The 27,540-nt window shown below is 41.0% G+C and overlaps 1 protein-coding gene across 1 annotated transcript; it reads left to right on the top strand.

The window, feature by feature from the left end:
- Positions 1–2,862: 2,862 nt before the first annotated feature.
- LOC117660143 (vomeronasal type-2 receptor 26-like) lies at positions 2,863–27,255 on the top strand. The gene is made up of 6 exons (XM_087891737.1): positions 2,863–3,153; positions 4,215–5,078; positions 6,014–6,154; positions 20,783–20,869; positions 24,977–25,103; positions 26,349–27,255. Exons 1-6 carry the CDS (start codon positions 2,863–2,865, stop codon positions 27,248–27,250), a joined length of 2,412 nt encoding a protein of 803 aa, XP_087747863.1. The 3' UTR covers positions 27,251–27,255.
- The last annotated feature ends 285 nt before the right edge of the window (positions 27,256–27,540 follow it).

Genomic DNA, 27,540 nt, shown 5'->3' on the forward strand with positions numbered 1-27,540 from the left:
CATTCTGAATGAAGTAAAATAATTATTTTTATTTAATTATTCAAAGAAGTTTTCAATTGACTGGTACCTATTATTTGACAAAGATAAAAGGAGATGCTACCAAGTACACAAATTTACACTCAACATGAAAAGGTTGAATAGGTAATTAATTCTCCCTGGAATTGTCCAGATCAATATAATTTGTCTATCTGCTCAAAGCTCCAGAGGTTATTTAAAGATGAGAACAAACCCCCAAATATGTTATAAACTAATCTGAGTTCCATGGGGTGTTTGGAGTTCCATGGGGTGTTTGGAGTTCCATGGGGTGTTTGGTATTTGTTTTTCATTTTACCAGAAAACTGCAAGATACGAGCTCTGGAAATCTCAGTCAGTCAGTCAGGACTCAAATTGTATCTCTGCCAAAGTAACATTTTGTTTGATAATTTTCTCTTAAGAAATATGCTGAGAAAAGCCACTTTGCTAAATCAAGTAATCTGTCTTGGTTAATACAGAGAACACAATTTTTAGAAGAATTTTTTTGCTGCTGCTATGTTGTTCCTTCTGATATTTTCATCTATCATATATCTAGTGAATACTCTAAAGTGTCATGCAAATCCTTTTCTGGTTCCGTATGAATGGTACCAGCCAGGTGATATTCTCATTGGTGGGATGACTTCTCAAATCATATACATTTTCAACCAACAGTTGTTTGAAGAATATCCATCTCAAAAGCTGTTTAACATTCCAAAGTAAGCAAGAGTCTAATGTTACATTGCTTCTTGTCAGTTGCTCTGAGTACAGCAAAAATAACAAATAACAGATAACATATAACAGCTTGTGTATCTACAAATAACAACAGGCTAAAGAAGATGAATAAAGACCTTACACAACCTGATTATTTCCCAAGTTTTCCTAGAGTGTCTAAAGATAAAGATAAAGGTAAAGGTTGCCCTCACACATATGTGCTAGTCGTTCCTGACTCTAGGGGGCGGTGCTCATTTCTAAGCCAAAGAGCCAGCGCTGTCCGAAGACGTCTCCGTGGTCATGTGGCCAGCATGACTAAATGCCGAAGTCGCATGAAACACTGTTATCTTCCCACCAAAGGTGGTCCCTATTTTTCTAGTTGCATTTTTACATACTTTCGAACTGCTAGGTTGGCAGAAGCTGGGACAAGTAACGGGAGCTCACTCCATTACGCGACGCTAGGGATTCGAACTGCCGAACTGCCGACCTTTCTGATCGACAAGCTCAGAGCCTTAGCCACTGAGCCACTGCGTCCCTTTAGTTAGAATGTCTAACTCCAGACAAAGTGAGATTTTGAACTTTTATTCTTTTTTTTTTTAATTTTAAAAATGCACAAAGTGACTGTGTAGAGTTTAATTTTGGGAAGTGTTTTAGAACTTCTAATTGGTAAACATGAAGAAATTTCATACTTCATGCATACAGGGGAAATTGACTATAAGGTAAAGTATCTGTGCGTTGTCTCTCTAATCTAGTCCTCTGCCTGATTTGTTTTAAATGAATTTTGATGAGACTTCAGGTTCTTCTTTTCCATCTTTGTTCCATAAATAAGAATACTCTCTTCTTGACTTTGGTAGGATATATATTGTTAGAAACTACATTTTCTTCCTATCTTATATATTTCTGTAACTAAGACTTATGTTCTGCTAAAGTTACCAACTCCGCTTCAATTGTCTTTGCAGATGTTGGTCATCACTATTCAAATTGCCAACTAGTTGAATATGATGCGCTACTGCATAACATAAAATACTGTAAGGCTTTTAGAATTGCTAAAGATGAGTTAGGTCATGAAGAAATCAGGGATAGGGATCTGACGGATCATGGAACAGCTTGCCTTCAGTAGTTGTGGGTGCTTCATCACTGGAGGCTTTTAAGAAGAGACTGGATAGCCACTTGTCTGGAATGGTATAGGGTTTCCTGCCTGAGCAGTGGGTTGGACCTCCAAGGTCCCTTCCAAACATATTATTCTGTATTCTATTCTGCATTGTGATTCATATTAAGGTAAAGGTAAAGGTTCCCCTCGCACATATGTGCTAGTTGTTCCTGATTCTAAGGAGAGATGCTCATCTCCATTTCAAAGCTGAAGAGCCAGTGCTGTCTGAAGAAGACTCAATGGTCATGTGGCCGGCATGACTAAATGCCAAAGGTGCACGGAACGCTCTTACCTTCCCACCAAAGGTGGTCCCTATTTTTCTACTTGTATTTTTTTTTTACGTGCTTTCAAACTGCTAGGTTGACAGAAGCTGGGACAAGTAACAGGAGATCACCCTTTTACGCGGCACTAGGGATTCGAACCACTGAACTGCCGACCTTTCGATCGACAAGCTCAGCATCTTAGCCGCTGAGCCACTGCGTCCCTTGCATTCATATTACTAGATTCATATTACTAAATTCATATTACTAGATGGAAAAAAAATTAGCCATGATATCCCTCTACATTACAAAATTACAAGAGGGAAAACCATTTTAGCCAACCCAATTTTTAGAAAGACAATGAAAAAATATGTAGGAACTGGCACAAAATTCCAACTTTAAATAACATTTCTTTGAAAATAAATATGCATATATTCCCTGGGAACAGAAAATCTTCACATCTATCCTTCTCACAGAGTTAGATCTTTTCTACTGATCTTGGCCTTAAAACCTAATCCTTTATAAAATGTGCATGTATTTAATTTGCTGAAGATAATGAACTATCTTATTTTCATTAAACCATTTGGACTATTGTTAAGGGTGATGTTTAATTTTGAGATATCAAAAAAATGGTTTTCTGAATCCAATTAAAATTACAGGGGGAAATGAGACTTCAACCAATTTTCTTACTGAAGGGTTGTTTTTCCAAATGTTTCCTTTCTTTGCAGCATGATCCCAAAGTTCTACCAGCATGTCCTCTCTTTGGTCTTTGGTATAAAGGAGATCAATGAGAATCTACAAATTTTGCCCAATGTTACCCTTGGCTTCCACATCTGTGACAGCTACTACAGTGCCAGAATGACCTATCGGACCACTTTGGACCTACTTTTCAAATCAAATAGATTTCTCCCAAACTATAAATGTGTCTCTTCTAAAAATCTCATAGCCATCCTTGGAGGACTTGAGTCTGATACTTCATCCCATATATCAGACATTATAGAATTCTACAAGATACCTCAGGTTGGTTGAAAAGCAGGGAGAATTTTCTTCTTCCTTTGTAAAATAATCAAAGTGTCAACTCGCAAAGCATCCCTGGCCTGCTCTCGAGTTGCCATAGGAAAGGGGGGATGGGAAATTGATGAAACGGCATGGCAGCCAAAGACAGATGCACATTCCAGACTTATCTCTCTCAAGGCTGTATCCCAGGGTTACTTACAGCAGCCGGAGGGGAGTGATCTCTACAACTCGTGAAATTGCCCCGTTGGCAAATGTTATTGATGACACACCTTGTGGGGAGGTGGGAAAGAGGGGCATGTAAATTACATGGGGTCAGAGCTGGCTTCATTTGGGAACGTGCCAACATGAAGCTCCTAATAAATAACTGGATTTCTTTTGAAGCTTGGCTCGAGGCTCATGATTTAATTAGGGCATCTGTCGGAACCCTAATACAAAGCTCAAGCAATGTACATGGGATCCCTAATCCTAAATTTACTTACCAAAATAACAATCTCATTAGCAAGTTTCAGCTAAGACTTGAGCATTTGAAAATTCATTTAAAAGTAGAATCTCTTCCATCTTCGGGCACCAGGTCTGAACTCCAGAACTTATATCATATGATCATAAATCAATAAATTGATACTACAGGAACATATTATTTTTATTTAACTTTACATTGTGCTGACCAGTTCCTTCAATTGTTCCAATAGGCATAAAGAATAGCAATAATATATCTGTACCACATCATAGAAGATAGAATAATAGAGTTGGAAGGGACCTTGGAGGTCTTCTAGTCCAACTCCCTGATCAAGCAGGAGGTCCTATGCTATTTCAGACAAATTGTTGTCCAGTCTGTTTTTGAAAGCATCCAGTGATGGAGTGCCCACAACTTCTGAAGGCAAGCTATTGCATTGGTTGATTGCTCTCGCTGTTAGGACATTTCTTCTAAGTTCAAGGTTGCTTCTCTCCTTGGCTAGTTTCCATCCATTGTTTCTTGTCTTACCTTCGGGTGCTTTGGAAAATATTTTGACACCCTCGTCTTTGTAGGAGCCTCTCAAATATGGAATCTTTATACTTTCTTTTAGCTCACATATGGTTCGTATCCCTCAGAAAGTTTTTCTAGAAATAAGGTACCTTCGCTTTACTTCATGGCCCCAAATGAAGGTCCCCTATATATTGGGATTATCCAATTGCTTAAATATTTTGGATGGAAGTGGATTGGACTCTTTGCTTCTCTGAATGAGAGTGGCGAACAATTTTTGCAGAAACTACAGTGGATGTTTTCCCAGAATGGAATCTGTCCCGCCTTCATACAACAAATCCCTGGAATACCCCATCTGGATAACTTGGATAATTTTTTTGATACAATGTCCAGCATTTATAGACACTTCGCCAATCATAAAACAAGTACATTTGTTATGTATGGAGATACTTTGACTCTTGTGTGGTTCACATTTCTCATATTTTTTAGAGACCCCCAAAATAAAGAAAATGCATCCTTTAGAAAGGTATGGATTACGACAAGCCAAATGGATTTTATATTAACAGGCATTCAGAAGAGTTTCGATCTCCGTTTGTTCGACGGGGCCATTTCCTTTCAAATTCAGTCCAAGGAACTTCTGGGGTTCAGGACATTTCTTCAGACCATAAAACCTTATTGGAGGCACAGAGATGGATTTGTAAAAGAGTTTTGGGAGCAAGCATTTGACTGTTTCTTTCCTAATTCAGGATCGCTAACAATGGATCATGAAAAATGCTCTGGGGAGGAGAACCTGGGCAGTCTTCCTGGACCTCTCTTTGAGATGCAAATGACTGGTCATAGTTACAGTATCTATAATGGTATTTATGCCGTGGCTCTTTCTTTGCATACCCTACTATCAAGGAGATCCAGTTGGCAAAAAATGACACCGGATAAAATCATTCAACTCCAGGATCTCCAGTCTTGGCAGGTATTATCGCTATGTAACACTGTTTTGTTTTTTTTTATTCATTGGAAAATGTAGTACAAAATGATTGGGTTGGTTCAAAGTGCTAAGATTTAAGTGAATAAATCATGGTTTGATCATCTAACCGTGATGAGCAGTACACAGTTCTTTCACAGTCTGCAAACCCTATCAAGTGGATTGTGCCCATATTTCTTCTCAACATCACACACTGTTGTTTTACACATCTTCAGGGATAATACATTGTAGGTTGACAACTTGTTCTGTGAATGGAATTTGTAAAAACTTAAATGTTTAAAGAAAGAGCCAATACAGTGTAATGATTAGGACACCAAGCTAAAAAGCCCAGGAGTTCGAGTCCCAGTTTAGGCACAAAGTCAGCTGTGTCTGCCATTGATTTACTCTCAGGTCTAGGGAAAAAAAGGACAGTGAATTGTGTCCAAAAATCTTGTCGAAACTGACTTGAAGGCACATACCTCCCTCTCAAAAAATGAAGTCATGTTGCATATTGTCCTTTTTTGGTATATCAACCTGATTGATCTTTCATAGACAAAAGTATATTAAATATCTGGAAGCCTTAGTTCATTTTCTGTCATCCAGATCATGGTTGTCTCAAAGGTGCTTTTTCAAAAGGCAACTGGAATTTTTTTTTTTTTGAAGACATTTCATTTCTCATCCAAGAAGCTTCTTCGGTTCTTCTTCAGAGCCTCAATGACTCTCAGAGAGAGAGCTAATGACCAGATGAATGCAAGGAATATAAATCCTTGCATTCCTCGCCATTCAGTCAGAACTGAAGAAGCTTCTTGGATGAGAAACAAAATGTCTTCAAGGAGAAACAAAATCCAGTTGCCTTTCGAAAAGATATCTATGAGATGACTTAGCTCTTTGGTTTCCACATCACTATTCTTTCAATTCCCTGTTTCTTACTATTTTTAAAACAGCTCCATCCATTTCTTCAAGACGTATCTTTTAACAACTTAGCTGAAGAAAGAATTTTTTTTAATGACAAAAGGCAGGTAACCGGAGGATTTGACATCATCAACATGATCACTTTTCCAAACAAATCATTCAAGAAAGTGAAAGTTGGAAGATTAGATCCCGATGCTCCAGATGGATACCAATTGACTATTAATAAAAATAGAATTGAATGGCACAAAAGCTTTAATCAGGTAGGATCGATAACATACTTTGAAAAGATGTTGTCACTTTGTTCATTAGAGACCTGAAATTTCTATTTTTATATGCAATGTAATCTCATCCGCATTCAGCAGAATTATATAATACAGACTTAGTATAGGAGGTGACCAGGCTGAGCCCAAGGGAGGAGTCAAATGTGTCATAAGTCACGAGTCCCTGCATATCCACAAGAGATCTAAGTTCAGTATACTTTGAATCAGGGGTGAAATGTAAAATTTGTTACTACTGGCTTGGGGGGGGGGTAATGTGACCGGGTGGGCGTGGCCAACTTTTTTTTTTTTAACTTTTCAAAGCATTTTTTTCTAATGCTTTGAAAAGCCACGGACGATCAGGCAACTCAGCTGGGATCGTCAGAGAGGCTTTTTAAAAAATACCTCTCTGCCGATCAGGCAACTCAGCTGGGATCGTCAGAGAGGCTTTTTAAAAAATGCCTCTCTGCCGATCAGGCAACTCAGCTGGGATTGTCAGAGACTTTTCAAAGCATTTTTTTTACCACCTCTTTGGCCAAGAGGTTGCAGAAAAAAATACTTTGAAAAGCCTCTGACGATCCTAGCTGAGCTGCGTGATCATCAGAGGCTTTTTTTTTTACTTTTAAAAGCATTTTTTCGTCGGAAGAGGTTGTAGAAAAAAATGCTTTTAAAAGTTAAAAAAAAAGCCTCTGATGATCGTGCGGCTCAGCTGGGCATGGTGGGGGGGGATGGGCCGCAGGGATTTTTGCTACCAGTTCTCCGAACCACCCGCCACCATCACTACCGGATCGGGCGATCCGGTCCAAACCGGGAGCATTTCACCCCTGTTTTGAATGCCTTTCTTATCTCCCACCGATTTCTCTTGACAGTTAGTTGGTCAGATTCTTGTAGGTAGCTTAAGCTTGCAATAAATCTTTATACTCGTTTGAACTGCCCGAATCTCCTGATTTCCCCTTGATGCTTAGTGCAACATTACGTTTCTATTTTCAAAATAAAATGATCTAAAACTGTGCATGTAAAATTTGTGTATATTTAACAAGAGCTTCTTTAAATGTGAATGAGCAGTCAGATAAAAATGATTTCATAGACTAATACAGCCACATCCCTTTTTAAAACAATAATATATATTTATTAAATTTCCAAAGATTAAAATACACAGTACAAAAAGAAACATAATACACAAAAAAGCAAGAAAAAAAAAACACACACAGACACAAAACAAAAAATATAAACAACCCAAAACAAACATATCAGAATTTCAATACTAATAACAACTTTTCTGCATCAGTATCTCTAACCTATTTAATCTCTTTACACAAATTCTACTTCTAAATATCTCTATCTTAAACTTACATTTTTATTTAAATTATCTTGATTTCTATTTACAATTCGATCTTGTAACAAAAGCATCCCTTAAATTTTATATTTACTCTCCAGCCAGGAATACCATTTATTCCATAAAAAATAGTACTCGGGTGTCCTCCCTCTCCGTCATTTCCATAGATAATCTGTCCATCTCTGCACATTCGTATATATATATACGAATGTATATATAGCCACATCCCTTTTTAAAGGGATATGTAGTTTACTTCGTTTACAGATGAATAAAAGAATCAAAGCCTATCCTTATTAAACAATATTCATGTTATTTGCAGGCTCTTCCCATTTCTCTTTGTAATGAGTATTGTCACTCAGGATATTGGAAGAGAAGAATGGAAGGGGAAAAGTTCTGCTGCTATGACTGTGTTCCATGTCCAGAAGGAAAGATTTCAGACAACATGGGTCAGTTGATGGATGTTTGAAACAAATGTGTGGATCAGAATTAATAAATCATCATGCTAGGCATTTAGCTAGACCAGTGGTTCTCAACCTGTGGTCTTTGGACCCCTGGGAGGGGTCAACAATGTCATCACAGAGAGTCCACAAAGGCCTGAAGAAATGTTATGGTTTAAGTCTTGGTGGTCCATGGCCATAGTCCGTGGCATAAAAGGAGGTCCATGGCGAAGAAAAGATTGAGACCCACTAATCTAGACTATGGCTAAGGGTGGTCTTTCCCAGTCTGAAGCTCAGGAATGAATGGTAACCCACATTTTCATGTTTTTTTTAAAAAAAATAAAAATAAAAAAGTCATAGGACTTTTGAGGTTTAATTCAAATACCGTATTTTCTGGTCTGGACTGAAGAAATGGATATAGTCCTCATTTTATTTATTTATTTATTTATTTATTTATTTATTTATTTATTTATTTATTTATCTATCTATTTATCTATCTATTTATTTATTTATTTATTCATTCATTCATTCATTCATTCATTCATTCATTCATTCATTCATTTATTTATTTATTCATTTATTTATTTATTTATTTATTTATTTATTTATTTATTTATTTATTTATTTATATGCCGCCCTTCTCCGGAGACTCAGGGCGGCTTACAGTGCGTTAAGCAATAGCCTTCATACTTTTGTATATTTATACACAGTCAGCTTATTGCCCCCACAAACTGGGTCCTCATTTAACCTACCTTAGAAAGGATGGAAGGCTGAGTCAACCTTGAGCCTTGGAGAGATTCGAACCAGCAGTAAATTGCAGGCAGCTGTGTTAATAACAGGGTGCTTTAAACCACTGTAGTACCAAGGCTCTTTATTTATTTATTTATTTATTTATTTATTTATTTATTTATTTATTTATTTATTTATTTATTTTATGCAATTTATATGCCGCCCTATCTCCGAGGACTCAGGGCGGCTCACAATGATAAAATGCATAATTCCTGCCAATATAAAATTAAAATCCCAATTTAAAACATTTAAAAAATTCATTAAACACCCCCCCCCCACAGGCCAGGCTGCGGAACAACCAGGTCTTCAAATCGCGGCGGAATGAGCAAAGGTCAGGGGACATCTGGAGCTCCAAAGGAAGTTGGTTCCAGAGGGTGGGTGCACCCACAGAGAAAGCTTTCCCCCTGGGGGTCATCAGCCAACAATGTCTGACCGATGGCACCCTGAGGAGGCCCTGTCTGTGGGAACACACCAGGCAATTGGGGATTGTTGCTGGCTGCAGGGGGTCTGACAAATATCCCGGGCCTAGGCCATGAAGGGCTTTGTAGGTAATAACCAGCACTTTGAACCTCACCCAAAGGGCAACCGGTAACCAATGCAAGTCGCGCAGGAGGGGTGTAACATGGAAGTGTTGGGACGCTCCCATCACAACCCGTGCGGCCGCATTCTGCACCAGCTGAAGCCTTCGAGTGGTTTTCAAGGGCAGCCCTAGGTAGAGAGAGTTGCAGTAGTTGAGACGGGAGGTGACCAGCACATGAGTAACAGTGTGTAGGGCATCTTGATCCAAGTAAGGGCGCAACTGGCGTGCAAGGCAAACCTGGGAAATGCCCCCCTGGCCATGGTTGTTACATGATTTTCCAGAGACAACCGTGAATCCAGGAGAACACCCAAGTTGTGAGCCCTATCCACAGGGGGTAACACTTCACCCCTGATGGTCAACGATGGAAGATCTGGATAGGACCAAGATGCCAGTACCCACAGCCACTCGGTCTTGGCGGGGTTGAGTCGGAGCCTGTTCCTCCCCATCCAGGTCCATACCACTTCCAGGCAATGGGACATCACGTCGAGGGCATCACTGGCCTGGCTTGGGGTGGATATAAAAAGCTGGATATCATCAGCGTACTGATGATACAGCACCCCAAAACCACAGATGATCTTCCCAAGCGGCATTTTATTTCTGCTCTCTCCTCCATGCATTACTCTGAAGCTGTTGAGATATACTTTCGGCCAAAAATGATATATTTAAATTTTTAATACATGCAAACAATGGAAAAATGAATAAAAGAAGGGAAACTCTCTCTCTCTCTCTCTCTCTCTCTCTCTCTCTTTCTCTCTTCTATCTATCTATCTATCTATCTATCTATCTATCTATCTATCTATCTATCTATCTATCATCTATCTAACCATTTCATTATCTATCATCCATCCATCATCCATCTATCTATCTATCTATCTATCTATCTATCTATCTATCTATCTATCATCTATCTAATCTAATCTAATCTAATCTAATCTAATCTAATCTAATCTATCTCTTATTAAATATTATTTATTTATTGGTACTACTATGTTAAGAAATTGATGCTGATTTCTTCTTTTCCAAGAACAGAAGTGGAAAATGTCTCTCTGCATCATGAACCTCACAGTATTTGGGTTTTGTTCATCTTCCCCAAATAACATATAGTTGATTCCTATTTGTTATTCCAGAAAATTATTTTATTGTTTTATCTTTGTTATGAAAAGAACCACAAATGGTTACATGTAAAAGTTATCAATTTCAATAATTAATTAGCCTTAACAAACCCAATCCCATTGGTGCCATCAACCCAAAAGATGATCTTCAATGAATATTTATTTATTTAAGAAAATGTGTATGGCCACCCACTCACTTTCAGTAAGTCTGGGTGGCTTACAAAAATGAAAAAACAAAAACAAAAAACCATATACCAACAATAAAAAAGAAAAATCCATCTCTTATAACATTGGAATGTAAGGACATATGTAACTCAACCCAGATGAAGCAGATAAGTACTAGATAACACAAGAACAGAATTGGAAAGGACCTTGGAGGTCTTCTAACCCAATCCATTGCCCAATCAGGAAACCCTACACCACTTCAGACACATGTTTGTCCAATCTCTTCTTAAAAACCTCCAGTTGGAGCACCACCCAACTTCTGGAGACAAGTTGTTCCACTCATTAATTGTGCTAACTGTCAGAGAATTTGTCCTTACTTCTAGGTTGTTTCTCTCCACGATTAGTTTCCATCCACTGCTTCTTGTCCTTCAGGTGCTTTGGAGAATAGCTTGACTCCCTCTTCTTTGTGGCAGCCCCTGAGATATTGGAACACTGCTATCATGTCTTCCCTAGTCCTTCTTTTCATCAAACTGGACATACCCATTTCCTGCAACTGTTTTTATGTTTTAGCCTCCAGTCCCCTAATCATCTTTGTTGCTCTTCTCTGCAGTCTTTTTAGAGTCTCAACTCTAAAGAGGTAGCTCTTTAGAGTCAACAGGTAGCTCTTTCATTTTTATATTGTGGCGACCAGAACTGGATGCAATATTCCAAGTGTGATCTTACCACAAGGCAACCACCTAGTTATGAGACAGCTTTTCTCTGTATTTCCAGAAGTAAATAATAATCAAGAAATCTGACTTTTCTTTTTTCTTTTTTTTTACTTTTCCTCTAGAGATGGAAGATTGTTTCAAATGTCCTGAAAATCAGTATCCAAGCAAGGAGCAAGATCAATGCCTGAATAAAACAATGAGTTTCCTCTCTTTTGAAGAAACGTTAGGCATTTCTTTGGCATCAACTGCTGTTGCTTTTGCTGTGATAACAGCCTGGATTCTCGGAACTTTTATGAAGTACAAAGATACTCCTATAGTTAAAGCCAACAATCGGGACCTCACTTACGTTCTCCTTGTGGCACTTCTGCTCTGCTTTCTTTCTTCCTTGATGTTTCTTGGTCAACCAGGGAAAGTCACCTGTTGTCTTCGGCAACCAACTTTTGTCATTGTCTTTTCAGTGGCTGTTTCTTGTATTCTGGCCAAAACCCTCACTGTGGTTATGGCTTTCATGGCCACCAAGCCAGACTCTAAGATGAAGAAATGGGTAGGAAAAAGGTTGGCCCTTTTTATTGTTCTTTCCTGCTCTCTTTTCCAAGCCAACATCTGTATCGCATGGTTGGCAAGCTTTCCTCCATTCCCTGAGTTAGACACGCATTCCCTTATGGAAACCATGATTTTGCAATGCAATGAAGGTTTCACTGTCATGTTTTATTGTGTCCTGGGCTACCTGGGCTTCTTGGCTACTGCCAGCTTTGTTGTGGCATTCTTTGCCCGTAATTTACCTGACAGCTTTAATGAAGCCAAGTTTATTACTTTCAGCATGTTGGCTTTTTGCAGTGTGTGGATCTCTTTTGTGGCAACCTACCAGAGCACTAGAGGAAAAGCCATGGTGGCTGTGGAGATCTTCTCCATCTTGTCTTCCAGTGCTGCCTTATTGGGATGTATCTTCTTCCCAAAATGCTTCATCATTGTGCTGAGGCCAGAATTGAACAACAGAGAACAATTAATTAATAAAAAGAAATTAAGTCATGTAAATATCATTTACCAATAACATTGTCAGGTTTAAATGTAGAATATGAGTATCCAAATAATGCATGCAGAATTATTTTAGTTTAACCAAACTTTGAAAATCATACAGTTAAATATGTTTCCTAATGTACAAGATAATCCATTCTTCTGTTTTCAAGAAGTAGAAATTATTTTTTATGAAATTTATTTACATACATGATTTGAAGAGAAAGCAGCACATAAATTTGAATAAAATCAATAAACATTTCGTTTCTGTCTTAACTCCACCAATTATGGAATCCAACCCCCAGCATTAAACTGGGAAGCTAAAGCTTTAAAACAGAATAGAATTAATTGAATCGTTGCATTATTTCCTTTCTCCTTTTCTCTGTTGTCATGTGTATATCAGGAAGTATTAACAGAGAGAAGTCAACTAAAGGATCAGTCCAGCCTGCAGAACTCAAATAATAGAAAGTTAAAAGGTGGCATTTCAAAGAGTGGCTCTACATTGCATGTATCTTCTAGTGCCAGGTTACAGACATGACTTGATGAATAAATTTATCAAATTTATTCATCAAATTTATGTAGGTACTAATCTCGCAAAAGAGTGACTCTGAGTGGCATATAATAAAAGGTAAAGGTAAAGTTTTGCCTGTCTGGTCATGTCCGACTCTAAGGCTCAGTGCTCATCTCTATTTCTTGGCTGAAGACATTTTCCATGGTCATGTGGACAGCATGGCTATACACCAAAGGTGCATGGAACCCTATAACCTTTTAATCTACTCACATTTGCATGCTTTTGAATTGCTAGTTGGGCAGGAGGTGAGGCAAGGACAGGAGCTCACCCTGTTGTGTGGTGCTCAGGTCTCAAACCTGGATTGTCAGCTGGAGAGCTCAGCATCTTTAACCACTGATCATCATAATCAGGGGTGGCTTCAAAGATTTTAGCAAGGGGTTCTCTGCCTGGTTGCTGGGTGGAGTGGCCATGGTGGGCATGGCCGAGTCGGCCTCCAGCACCATGGTGGGAGGCGTTTTTGCCCTCCCGGGCTCTGGGGGCTTTCCTCAAGCCTCCGGGAGGGCAACAACGGAGGCTGGAAATGGGCCCATTTCTGACCTTCCTGATCTTCCAGTAGGCACATTTTTCTTCCTCCCTGAGCCTCCATGCATGCCCTGCATTTACCTGCATCTAAAATGGGCCACTTGGGGACTCCTGAGAGAGGCGGGGTGGGCGTGGCCAGCCAGGAGTGGGTTTTGGGGGGGTCTCCAAACTGCACAAAATCTTAGCTAGAGGTTCTCCCAAACCCCTGAGAACCCCCAGCAGCCCACCCATGATCATAATCTCCCCATAATAAAAATAATAATAACAGTTCAAACAATATAATTATACAGAAAAAAATTAGAAAATCATGATTAAAGGCTAAGAGAGGGTTAAGGAATAAGGAACAAGAGGACCACAAATATATGTAAAGGAGGGGAGGGGAGAAAGTGTGAACTTTAGAAGAAACTGTTGTTTCTGGTGGTGCAGTGGACTAAACTACTGTTAAAGTAGTATTTAGCTGCCAGCTGCCTGCAATTACTGCGAGTTCAATTCTCACCAGGCTCAAGGTTGACTCAGCCTTCCATCCTTTCTTTTTTTTCCTTTTTTTTTTAAGTTTTATTGACATAAACAAACATAAAACACAAATACATGTAAACACTTATACATTAACAAAGAGTCAATCGACTAACTTCTAGAAAACCTTCGCATCGGTGATTAATGTCCATTTAACCAATTTTCCTTAATCATACTATTTACAAATTCACTTGCTTATACCTTGATATATTCATTGAAGTTCAGCAGTATCTTTCTACAATCATATTAACCATTTATTTATACAATCCTACGGCTCATCTCATGTATCTATTTCTACAATTCTTGAGTTATGTTCTCCTAATGTCCTATGTTGTTGGCCCTATCCTTCTTTCTAACCATGTGTACCATTTTTGCCAAACTAAATAAAAGTCAGTGTTCTCTTTATCTTGGAGCTCTTTTGTGAGCCTATCCATCTCTGCGCATTCATTCATTCAATGAGGACCCGGTTTGTGGGGGCAATAAGCTGACTTTGTATAAAATACAACACCGCTTAGGGGCGGCCAAAAGCCCTACCAAGCAGGTATATACAAAAAGTATGAAGGCTATTGCTTAAAAGCATTGTAAGCTGCCCTGAATCTCTGGAGAACAGCGGCATATAAATCAAACTAATAAACAAACAAACAAACAAACAAATAAATAAATAAATAATAAAATGGAAATGTATGTTTCGTGTTTGTTTCTGTTTTTAAAGGAAAAATAATAAAAACATTTTAAAAAAAAACAAAAACATCTCTTGTGCTATACAGTTCAACATGAGCGACAATTGCTTTAAATTTTTAAGACGTTTCCCAGTGAAGGAATTCATTGGAAGCTCTTTTATTGTTGTAGCCATTGAAGAATCTGATAAGGAAATATACCTGAAAGAACGACCCAACAGGTCATGATTGTATTTTATGTTCTTAATTAAGAGAGTTAAACCGAATATTTCATCTTTCTTTCTGTGTCCAAGTCAGAGGTGGGATTCAGATATTGTTACCATTGGTTCGCTGTGCGTGCATGCGTCTTCCACACATGTGCCTGGCCTTCCGCGCATGCACCCGGCCTCAAAAATGTAGCTAAATAAGATGACCCAGTGCTGGGGTGGGTGGGTGGGCAAATAAGTGCTGGCAAATAAAATAACGTCTGCTACAGGTTCGGGCAAACCGATCTGAACCGGCTGAATACCACCTCTGGTCCAAGTGTATAGATTATTATTTTTTTTAAAAAAAAAAAATCTATTCATTAACGTTATTTTTGCCATGAGGAGCACTTTTCCTCCAAAGATTAGGGTAGCCCTGACCCTATTGGTTTTGAAGGGTCACTGGTGCTCAATGGAGATTGGTTGTTTCCTTGTAGACATTTCTTTTATTGGTACATGCTGGCTTTTTCTAAAGCTCTGAATATCTGGTTCTGTCCATCAGTGTGCAGTCCTATAACTTTACAGAAATATTTATTTATTTATTTATTTATTTATTTATTTATTTATTTATTTATTTATTTTATTTAATAAAATTTATATGCTGCCCTATCTCCGAGGACTCAGGGCAGCTCACAACAATAAAACAACCAGTTAAAAATATAAAATACATAATATATAATTTATATTAAAAAAACCCAAATCTAAAAACCCTCACAGTCCAGGCTGGGCAATGTAAACAACCATGTTTTTAATTCGCGGCAGAAGGTGCGAAGGTCAGGAGCCAACCGGAGCCCCAGGGGAAATTGATTCCAGAGGGTGCACCCACAGAGAAAGCTCTATCCCTGAGGGTCACCAGCCAACACTGTCTAGCTGATGGCATCTGGAACAGGCCCTCCCTGTGAGAACGCACCGGGCGATGGGCAGCTGTTGCTGGCAGCAGATGGTCTGCTAAATATCCTGGGCGTAAGCCATGTAGGGCTTTATAGGTCATCAGCAGCACCTTGAATTGGAGGGCAACCGGCAACCAATGCAAGTCGCACAGGAGGGGTGTAACATGGGAGTATCGGGACCCTCCCATCACAATCTGTGCAGCTGCATTCTGTATCAGTTGAAGCCTCCAAGTGGTCCTCAAGGGCAGCCCCATATAGAGAGCATTACAGTAGTCAATGCAAGAGGTAACTAGCACATGAGTAACTGTGCGTAGGGCATCTCAGTCCAAATAGGGGCACAATTGGCAGACCAGACAAATCTGGGCATATGCCCCCCTGGTCATGGTTTTATATGATCTTCTAAGCTCAACCGTGAATCCAGGAGGACACCCAAGTTGTGCGCCCTGTCTACAGGGGGCAAAATTTCACACCCTATAGCCAGCGATGGAATCCCTCCTTCGAACTGAGATGCCGGTATTCACAGCCACTCAGTCTTGGCAGGGTTAAGCCAAAGCCTGTTCCTCCCCATCCAGATCCTTACCACTTCCAGGCACTGGGACATCACATCGAGGGCATCACTGGGCTGGTTCGGGGTGGATATAAAAAGCTGGGTATCATCAGCGTATTGATGACACCCCACCCCGAAACCATGGATGATCTCCCCCAGTGGTTTCATATAAATGTTGAACAGAAGGGGTGAGAGAACAGACCCCTGAGGCACCCCATAGTTGAGGGGCCTCATGGTCGATCTCTGCCCTCCTGCCAACACAGCTTGCATCTGACCTGAGAGGTAAGAGGAGAACCACCGTAAAATGGTGCCTCCCACTCCCAACCCCTCAAGGCGCCGCAGCCGGATACCATGGTCGATGATATTGAAAGTCGCTGAAAGATCTAATAGGACCAGAACAGAGGAATGACCTCTGTCCCGAGCCCACCAGAATCATCCACCAGTGCGACCAATGCCATCTCCGTGCTGTATCCGGGCCTGAAACCCGATTGGTACGGATCAAGGTACTTCGCTTCATCCAGGGCCACTGGGAGCTGACATGCCATCAAGTCTCAACAACCTTCACAAGGAAGCGAAGGTTGGAGACCGGACGAAAGTTGCTCAAAACAGCTGGATCCAGGGCAGGCTTCTTGAGGAGGGGCCTCACCACCGCCTTCTTCAAGACAGCAGGAAAGCTACCCTCCTCTAAAGAAGCAGCTATCACCGCCTGGATCCAGCCACATGTCACCTCCCGAGCTGAATAAACCAGCCAGGAGGGGTGTGGGTCCAGTACACATGTGGCCGCACTCAACTTCCCCATGATCCTGTCCACTTCATCTGGGGTAACAGGATTGAACTCTTCCCAAAGCACAAGACCCGCTTCATCGTCTGACCCTGTCCAGTCAGAGTCCAAGCCATCCCAAATCTGAGCAATCTTGTCCAGCAGATACTGGCCAAACTCCTCAGCTTGCCCTCGCATTGGGTCTTCCCCCGCCCTCTGATTCAAGAGGGAGCGGGACACCCGAAACAGGGTGGTCGGGCAAGTCTCTGCGGACGCGATGACATCGGAGAAATAGCGATGTATAGATACACCTCGCCCCCATGCCTCTGGGAAGAGATCCTACATATGTCATCAGGGTCATCTACAGATTGCTAAATCAGGATCCTGCTAGAACACATGATGTTACCTAGATTGGGTAATGAAACATATGCCAGAAAAGTGGTATATGTAGAAGAGTGGGGGGCATCGTTCTGCGGTGGTTCTCCTCCTATCTCTCCGACTGGACGCAGTTGGTGTTGGCAGGGGGGCAGAAGTCAACCCCAAGGTGCCTTGTTTGTGGGGTGCCGCAAGGGTCGGTCCTCTTGCCCCTTCTGTTCAACATTTATGTGAAGCTGCTGGGCGAGATCATCCGTGGCTTTTGGGTGGAGTTCCATCAGTACGCTGACGATACTCAGCTGTACATCTCCACCCCAGGCCATCCCAATGATGCCCTTGAAGTGATGTCCCGGTGCCTGGAGGCCATGCAGATCTGGATGGGGAGTAACAGGCTTCGACTCAACCCTTCCAAGACCAAGTGGCTGTGGCTTCCGGCATCCCGATATAGCCAGCTGGTGCCATCGCTGGCTATTGGGGGCGAGTCATTGGCCCCCATGGAGAGGGCTCACAACTTGGGCGTCCTCCTGGATGCACAGCTGTCTTTAGAAGAGCATGTGATGGCTGTGGCCAGGGGGGCTTTTCATCAGGTTTGCCTGATTCACCAGTTGCGTCCCTTTCTGGATCGGGACTCCTTATGCACAGTCACTCAGGCACTCGTCACTTCCCGCCTGGACTACTGCAATGCTCTCTACATGGGGCTCCCCTTGAGGAGCACCCGGAGGCTCCAACTGGTGCAGAATGTGGCCACACGGGGGATTATGGGAGCGAGGGGGCACTCCCATGTGATGCCTCTCCTGCGTGACCTGCATTGGCTTCTGGTGGTCTTCCGGGTGTGCTTCAAGGTGTTGGTTACCACCTTTAAAGCGCTCCATGGCATTGGACCTGAGTATTTGCAGGACCGCCTTCTGCTGCCGATAGCTTCCCACCGGCCAGTACGCTCCCACAGAGAGGGACTCCTCAGGGTTCTGTCAGCCAGGCAGTGTCGGCTGGCGACCCCCAGGGGGAGGGCCTTCTCTGTGGCAGCATCTGCCCTCTAGAACGACCTGCCCCCGGAGATAATTATGATACCAGATCTCTGAGCTTTTCGCTGTGCCCTAAAAACCTTTCCTTTTCACCAAGGAGGACTGGTGTAACCCCCCCTTTTTTTTGAGATGTTAGATTTTTAACTGTCTATGGGTTTTAGTCAGGATTTTAAATTTAGGCCAAAGTTTTGTAATTCTTTTAACAAATTTTAAATTTTGTATTGGGATGTTTTTATTTTGGCTGTGCACCACCCTGAGTCCAGTAGAAGGGCGGTATACAAATTTATTTTAAAAAAAAAACAGAAAACTTCAGAGTAGCACCAAGGATCCCTCAGTTCCACCCTGAGCTACACATATTCTCCTATTTTGGTATCCTGTTCTCTGTCAGCACTTGTCCCTGTATCCTATATTCTGAATTAAAATAGTTAAATCCAGTACATCATCTTTCTTTCTGTGTCCATGTATTTATATTATTGTAAAAAATATCAACTGATCTTTAAAATTATTTTTTTATTTGAGAAAGAGGGGGAACACTTTGTCAAATTGACAATTAACAAGTAGATAGGTTTTCTAAGGCCAGCTAGGAGAAAATATTTTAATAGATAATTAACTCTTCCTGGAATTGGTTCAAATTACTATCGTGTATTTATTTGCTCAAAGCTCCAAAGATTTTCTAGAAAGCAGTGAAAAAGCAAGTTTGAAAGGGGTTATAAACTAATCCAAAGGAGACTTGGGATGGTGGGAAGAGTCCCACAGGACTATTGAGTTCAATGTCTCCAGCATCCGTTCTTTCTTTGATCAGACCTATTTCAAATCTGAGTTGTAGAAATCTCAGTCATTACTCAAGCACGTGTCATATCTCCATCAAAATGAAAAGTTTAGATTGATGCTTTGGTCTCTGGACGTGTGTTGGGAAGATCCAGAATGCTAGATCAGATCCATTGGTGTGGCGTGATATGTTGGAGACCTCTTTGGGAAGATGTTTTGGCTGCTGCTGTGTTATTCATTCTGATGTTCCTAGTGATCAAAGTGAATGCACTCAAGTGCCCAGAGGTTGATCCTATCCCAATTCCACATGAATGGTACCAACTAGGTGATCTCCTCATTGGAGAGATGACTTCACAGATCCTCTATTCCTTCAGTGAGCATTCATTTCATGAACATCCATCTCAGGAGCTCTATGGATTTTCAGAGTATGCAAATCCCACACTTTTTTTCACCTAATGATTCCTTGTTTCTTTTCTTCAGTTTTTTCTAGCTGACCACACCTGTCTCTATGAAAAAAGATCCATAAAGAAAGCAGATGAAAGCTTTATCAGATCAAGTAATCACTTTAGTTTCTGAGAGTTTCTGGCTGTAGATTTTGTTTCCCATCATTTTTATTTTAAATGTAATGTTATGTAGGTTAAACATGATGGCTAAATAGCTAGATTGCAAATCCCTAAGAATTTTTTTGAGTAAGCAAAATCCACTCTTTTCTTCGTGTAATGATTCCTTGGTTGTTTTTTTCTCAGTTATTCATATCTCTATGAAAAAAGGTCTGTGCCTTGGTAGTACTAGGGTTTAAGGCACCCTGTTATTAAGCTGCTTAAGACCAGCTGCCTGCAATTACTGCAGGGTTCGATGCTGTTGACATCGTTAATTTGTAATTTCTTTCCCATAACTACCGATATTATTGAAGACAACAGAAGGATTCTATTTAGTTGTGTCAGCTATCTTTCAGTCTTTACCATGTTCATAGCAGCCTTATGTCTGTGAGAATTGAATGAAATGAAAAATGGGTGGGAAGTCACAAGAAGATCAGTCAGGTGAGGCTTACTTAGAAAATGAGGAAGAGATCAGAGAGGGAATGTGATTTTGGAAATCTAGTTCCACATCATTTCCTAGGCTTTGTTTGACTGGGGAAAAACTTGCTGCAATTCATTTCTGTCATTTGACTATGACTCAGAAAAGAAGAATCTGACCCTTTGAATTATTCCCCCAAATGCAGAGGGCAGCAAACAGGTTCTCAAGAGGTTGGAGAAATATTCTTTCCATATATTCAGAGTTTCTCATTCAAAAGCTTACTACTACTAAGACAAAATAACTGATATCTTTCTATTCTTTGTTTTCTGTTTTTTTTTTAATTCCCAATAATATAGCTTCACAAATTTCTTAAAGGCATGAAATTCAATAATTCTCTTGGAGACGTCATAACATTTTATGATCAAAAAAACATGGAGGGTGGATTTGATATCGTCAACATAATCACTTTTCCCAATTCCACTTTCCAGAGACGTCAGATTGGAAAAGTGGATCCTGATGCTCTCAAAGGACAGGAATTAGTCATTAATGAGGACATGATAGCTTGGCATAGGTCATTTAACCAGGTATGGTTTCCAGAGGTTTTTGTGAGGAGATACCATTTTCATATGGATTGATTTGGCTTGGAAATTTACTGTTCTTCTTCTAGGCAACCCAAGAGAACTAAACAGATTAAAATGAAATGACATTTTTCCACTTTAATTGTTAAACCCAACTGCAGTAGTATTGTAAACAATATTTATTATTATTTATATTGATTATTATTATATGACCATGCTCATATGGATAAATTTGAAAGAAAATACATGCATTTAAATGACTATATTTCCTATATTTCCTTAGTTGAGTAAACCTTTGATGTGATTTAAAGCAAATTTGATTCACTCATTCCTTCTGATTAAGTGGATGAATTGATGTAATGAATCACATATTCAATTTCTGGTATCTTACAAAATTGGAAATCCAGATCTAGTATGTTCACATTCAAACAACAGATTTAAGGTTGATCTGAAATACATTCTGAAATCCTATTTATTTCTTGATCCTTTTATACATATTATGAATTGGATGTTTCTTTTTGGTCTTGGTCCGAGGGAGGCCACTGTTCCTCAGACGGCCGGATGTGAGTCCCTCCTTGTGAAGTGGGGTCATGGGGTGCAGATGGGCCTGCTGGTTACGTACCTGGCTCCCTGCCACGTGGCAGCAGCCTTGCCTGAACTACTCAACCTTATAGCCGCGGTGGCGATTGATACCCCTAGGCTTATGGTCACGGGGGACTTCAACCTGCCATCTGTCGGTGAGGCGTCTGAGGTGGCTCAGGAGTTCATGGCTTCCATGACGGCCATGGACCTGACCCAATTAGTTCATGGCCCTACTCACATGGGGGGAAACACGCTGGACCTGGTTTTTGTCTCTGGTCAGTGGTTGAGTGGTCTCGAGATAGGGGATATAGCGATCGAGCCCTTGTCATGGTCAGATCACTCCCTCCTTCGCTTTGACCTTCGAACCGCCACACCCTGCCACAGGGAGGTGGAACCTATGAGGTGGTTCTGCCCCAGGTGCCTGATGGACCCAGATAGGTTCCAGACAGAGCTTGGGCCATTTCCTGAGGCTCTGGCACATGGCTCGACTGAAGACCTAGTGGCTGCCTGGGATAGGGCGGCCGCTGGAGCTTTGGACCAGATCGTGCCTTTGCGCCTCTAACCCGGCGTCGATCTCACCTGGCTCCCTGGTTCACCGAGGAGCTGAGGGAGATGAAACGCTGGAAAACACCTGGAGAGCAGTTGGAGGGCCAGCCATTCTGAATCTGACCGAACACTGGTAAGGTCTCATATTAAGACCTACCTGGTGGCAATAAAAGCGGCAAAGTGTAACTATTTTTCCGCTCTTATTGCGTCATCAGATAATCGCCCGGCTGCCCTGTTTAGGGTGACCCGCTCCCTGCTCCACCAGGAAGCACGGGAGGACCCCTTGGAGGGTAGAGCCGAGGACTTTGTACAATATCTGTATGACAAAATCGCTCAGATTCAAGAAAATTTGGACTCTGACTGGGTAGATTCGGGAGGGAGGATGGAGGCAAGTCTTGAGAATATTACCTGGGAAGAGTTTGATTCTGTGACTCCGGAAAACGTGGATAAGATACTGGGCAGACTGAGCGCGGCCACATGTTTATTGGACCCGTGTCCCTCCTGGCTGGTGCTAGCCTCTCGGGAGGTTACACGAGGCTAGCTCCAGGGGATTATAAATGCTTCCTTGAGAGATGGTGCCTTCCCCGCCACCTTGAAAGATTTATAATATCTTATAAAGATATTAAGAATTGTTGTGCATGGCAATTTTGTAAGAAAGTGGGTGGAAATAGGTTAGTTTACTGATTGATTAGTTTAAGAAAAGGGATGTTTAAGTGATATATTTAGGGGAGTGGAGGAAATGGATAGAGTTGAATAAATGTTAAATTAGGATTTATGGGGAAGGCTGCTTTGAAATGTTATATTAATATACACAAAAGATTAAATGTTAAAGTAGGATTTATTATATAGTTTTAAAGTGGAAGGTTGTTTTGAAATGTTGTAATAATATACGGATATAAGTTTGGGGGAGGAGAAAAAGGGCAGATTATTGCTAAATTGGGAGTTATAATAATATTATGCTAAATTAGAAGTTATCATACAATGTTATAGTAGAATGCTTTTTTTGAAATGTATGGTAAAAGGGGGAAGTAACAATATTAATATTTTTAGTAAGTAAGGGTCAGTATTTAGAGGAGGGAGTAAGGGGATGGTAAAATATTATGTAATCTGTTATGAATTAGGTTTTTGTTTTGAAGAAGTCACAGGGGGGGATGGGTGGTGAGGGGGGGTTAGGGAGGAGGGGGGGGAGAAAAAAGGGGGAAAATTTGTATTTGAAAACTTTTTCAATAAAAAAAAAAAAGAAAGATGCGGTGGTGAAGCCTCTCCTCAAGAAGCCTTCCCTGGACCCAGCAGTGTTGGCTAATTACCGTCCAGTCTCCAACTTTCGCTTTGTTGCGAAGGTTGTTGAGAGTGTGGTAGCGTGACAGCTCCCCCAGCACCTGGATGAAACGACGTATCTGGATCCGTTCCAGTCGGGCTTCAGGCCTGGGTACAGCACGGAAACAGCATTGGTCGCATTGGTAGATGATCTCTGGAGGGCCCAGGACAGGGGGTGCTCCTCTGTCCTGGTCCTATTAGACCTCTCAGCAGCTTTTGATACCATCGACTATGGTATCATGCTGCACCGGTTGGAAGAGTTAGGGGTGGGGGGCACTGTGTTGCAGTGGTTCTCCTCCTTTCTCTCTGATCGGTCGCAGTCTGTGTTGACAGGGGGGCAGAGGTCGACCCCGAGGCCCCTTGTATGTGGGGTGCCACAGGGGTCGGTTCTCTCACCCCTTCTGTTCAACATTTATGTGAAGCCGCTGGGTGAGATCATCCGTGGTTTTGGGGTGAAGTATCATCAATATGCTGATGATACTCAGCTGTACATCTCCACCCTGGACCACCCCAATGATGCCCTTAAAGTGATGTCCCAGTGCCTGGAGGCTGAACGGATCTGGATGGGGAGGAACAGACTCAGGCTCAACCCATCCAAGACCGAGTGGCTGTGGTTTCCGACGTCCTGATATAGTCAGTTGGTGCCATCACTGACTATTGGGGATGAGTCATTGCCCCCCACGGAGAGGGTTCGCAACTTAGGCGTCCTCTTGGACTCATGGCTGTCTTTAGAAGAACACTTGGCGGCTGTGGCGGGGAGGTCTTTGATCAGGTTCGCCTGATTCACCAGTTGTGTCCCTTTCTGGATCAGGACTCGTTAAATACGGTCACTCATGCCCTCGTCACTTCACGCCTAGACTACTGTAATGCTGTCTACATGGGGCTCCCCTTGAGGAGCACCCGGAGGCTCCAGCTGGTCCAGAATGCGGCTGCGCGGGTAGTTATGGGAATAGTATGGCGCTCCCATGTGACCCCCCTCCTGCGCGACCTGCACTGGCTCCCTGTGGTCTTCCGGGTGTGCTTCAAGGTCTTAGTTACCACCTTTAGAGCGCTCCATGGCTTAGGACCGGGGTACTTACGAGACCGCCTTCTGCCACCAATAGCCTCTCACCACCCAGTACGCTCCCATAGAGAGGGGCTTCTCAGGGTGCCGTCAGCCAAACAGTGTCGACTGGCGGCCCCAGGGGGAGAGCCTTTTCTGTGAGGGCACCCACCATCTGGAACGAGCTCCCCCCAGAGATACAGAGGATTCCGGATCTGCGCACTTTCCGCCGTGTCCTCAAAACATTCCTGTTTCAGCAGGCCGGCCTGGCCTAACTTTCCCTTCATATTGCTTTTGATTTTATTTAAAACTGGGATTTCTTGAATTATCTAGGACCAGAGTGTTTAGTATATTTTAATTGGTTTTTTTAACGTTTGTATTAAATGTGTTTTTATCGTTCGCTGTTCACCACCCTGAGTCCCTCAGGAATAGGGCGGTATATAAAATAAATAAATAAATAAATAAATAAATAAATAAATAAATAAATAAATAAATAAATAAATAAATAAATAAATACATAAATAAATACATAAACAAATAAACAAACAGTGAAACACAATTAACAACTGATTTTTATTCAAAACAAGAAATCCTCATTTTCCAACATCTTTGATATTGAAAACCAGGTGCTCCCCATCTCTGTGTGCAATGAACATTGTCAGCCTGGTTATCAGAAAAGGAAGAATGAAGGGAAAAAATTCTGCTGTTATGATTGCATTCCATGCCCAGAAGGGAAAATCTCAAATACAATAGGTATGTTAATAACATCTCTAATTTTGTTGCCATAGAGATGAACTTGACATATCAGCCAGAGTGCCATTACAAACAAGTACCCAAACTATATGGGTATTTTTGAGAAGGTATTCTGCAGCATGCTTGACTGGTCTTTTTTCCCCAATTACTTGTTTAGGGATTATTCTACTTCTATAGCGATTATTCTCTATATTATTTATGTTGTTTTGTATTTTCTGTTGTGGATTGCACCAGGAAAGCTAAACCAATTTTGTTGTATATATTATATACAAAGACAATAAAGACTATACTGTACTGTACTATATTACACTACACTACACTACACTACACTACACTACACTACACTACACTACACTACACTATACTGAAGAATCAAAACCAGCTCTGATTTTCCCACGCAAATGTTTGCTTAGTTAAACAATAGTTTCCCATTCTCCCCATCCTCGGGTGAACACATTGTCCAATTATGAGACATTCTTTTGTTATGGAAATAGTCCACCTCTTTCTCAAGTACCTACAGTGGTGACCTTGATGTTTTCCAAGATCTCATGATCCATGCACACATTCTCAGCATTCTATTTCCCTCTTCCCTCCCCGTAGTTCATTGGCAAGTTGTAAAGCATTAGATTTGAAAGAAGCAAAGTGATTTAATCTTGACCATTTATTTAAAAACAAATAACAACAACAATAATAATAATTTATTTTAAATTCTAATTATTTCCATTTCCCAACTACATTTATTATGCTCCATTTCCATATTATGCTCTATTTGACTTCTTTGGAAAATCCTTGTTATTCACTTTTTCACCAGAGTGTGCTATATGTACATTCAGTTTTCCCCGATTATAGGAATGAACACAAAAATGAACTTTAAAAGGAATAAAGAAAGGAAAAAAATAGAAAATAAAATTATTATGTAAAAATAATATCTTGCACCATTAGAATATTTTGTTTCTGATGTAATTTGTCCTTGAAATATGTGTAAAATATTGATCTTTTTGGAATTACCTCCTTGATAGTTTGTCCTATGTTTTCACTTGAAATTTAGGGAAAACATTTCATTTTCACACATTTACTTGCTTTCAATGTCCTGGAGATCTGTAATCAAATTATAACAAAAAGGAATGCATCGGGAAAACAATTAGCGACTTGTCTTATAGAACTTTTAGGAATCAGTTTAGCCACTGTTGCTACTCTACATTTATTCACTGCAACCTGGGTGGGTTCTTTTCCCCCCAATTTCAGACATGGTAGCTTGTGTCCAATGTCCAGAAGATCAATATGCAAACCAAGAAAGAAATGGATGTCTCCTGAAAAGGATAAACTTCCTGTCTTATGAAGAACCTCTAGGGTATAGTTTAGCTTGTCTTGCTGCTGTGTTCTCCCTCATTACAACATGGGTGCTGGGAACTTTTATTAAGCACAAGGACAGCTCTATTGTGAAAGCCAACAACCGGGATCTCACTTACACCCTCCTCATCTCCCTTCTCTTCTGCTTCCTCTGCTCTTTGCTCTTTCTTGGACAACCTGGGAGAGTCACCTGTCTCCTCAGACAGTCTGCATTTGGTCTCATCTTCTCATTGTCCATCTCTTGTGTGTTGGCCAAAACCATCCTTGTTTCTCTTGCCTTCAAGGCCACCAGGCCAGGATCTCGGATAAGGACATGGGTGGGGAAAAGACTGGCTGTTTCTATTGTCCTTTTCTGTTCTCTACTCCAAGCAAGCATCTGTATTGTGTGGTTATCCACCTCTCCCCCATTCCCAGAATTAGACATGCATTCAACAACTGAAGAAATGGTCCTACAATGCAACGAGGGGTCAGTTGTTATGTTTTATTGTGTCCTGAGCTATATGGCCCTCCTTTCATTTGCCAGCTTCATTGTGGCTTTCCAGGCTCGTAAACTGCCTGACAGCTTTAATGAAGCCAAGTTCATCACCTTCAGCATGTTGGCTTTCTGCAGTGTGTGGGTCTCTTTTGTCCCAACCTACCTGAGCACCAGGGGAAAAGCCATGGTGGCTGTGGAGATCTTCTCCATTTCGTCCTCCAGTGCTGTGCTTCTAGGATGCATTTTTTCCCCCAAGTGTTATATTATTGTGTTTAGGCCTGATTTAAACAACAAGGAACAATTAATAAAGAGACATTCTTGAACATATTTTTCTTTGCTTGATTATGTTTTTAAGTTAGTAAGAGTAAGATTCATCAAAATTAGAAAATATTTTTTAAGTTATCCATATTAAAGGGTCTTTAATGTTCTGATTTACTTGTAACTCTTAAACCTGGATTTAGGGGAAATCTGCATTAGGGAAACATTTAAGCTTTTCTCCAATGATATTCTAGGATGTGTCACAAATGTAGTGTGGGAAGACTAGAGATTTTTGAGAACCAGAGAGAAACAATTTTATAATCAAGCATTGATAATTTTCCAACTGTCCTCATA

The sequence above is a fragment of the Pantherophis guttatus genome, chromosome 4 (assembly GCF_059756535.1).
Source record: "Pantherophis guttatus breed Tessera chromosome 4, ASM5975653v1, whole genome shotgun sequence".
Lineage (NCBI taxonomy): Eukaryota > Metazoa > Chordata > Lepidosauria > Squamata > Colubridae > Pantherophis > Pantherophis guttatus.

What these genes read in the sequence shown, in the direction of transcription:
- LOC117660143 (XM_087891737.1), top strand. Translation starts at nt 2,863, where the DNA reads ATGATCCCAAAGTTCTACCAGCATGTCCTCTCTTTGGTCTTTGGTATA. An exon ending in AATTCTACAAGATACCTCAG is followed by an intron (nt 3,154 to 4,214) that starts GTTGGTTGAAAA and finishes ACTTTCTTTTAG; the next exon opens with CTCACATATGGTTCGTATCC. An exon ending in GAAAATCTCAAATACAATAG is followed by an intron (nt 25,104 to 26,348) that starts GTATGTTAATAA and finishes CCCCAATTTCAG; the next exon opens with ACATGGTAGCTTGTGTCCAA.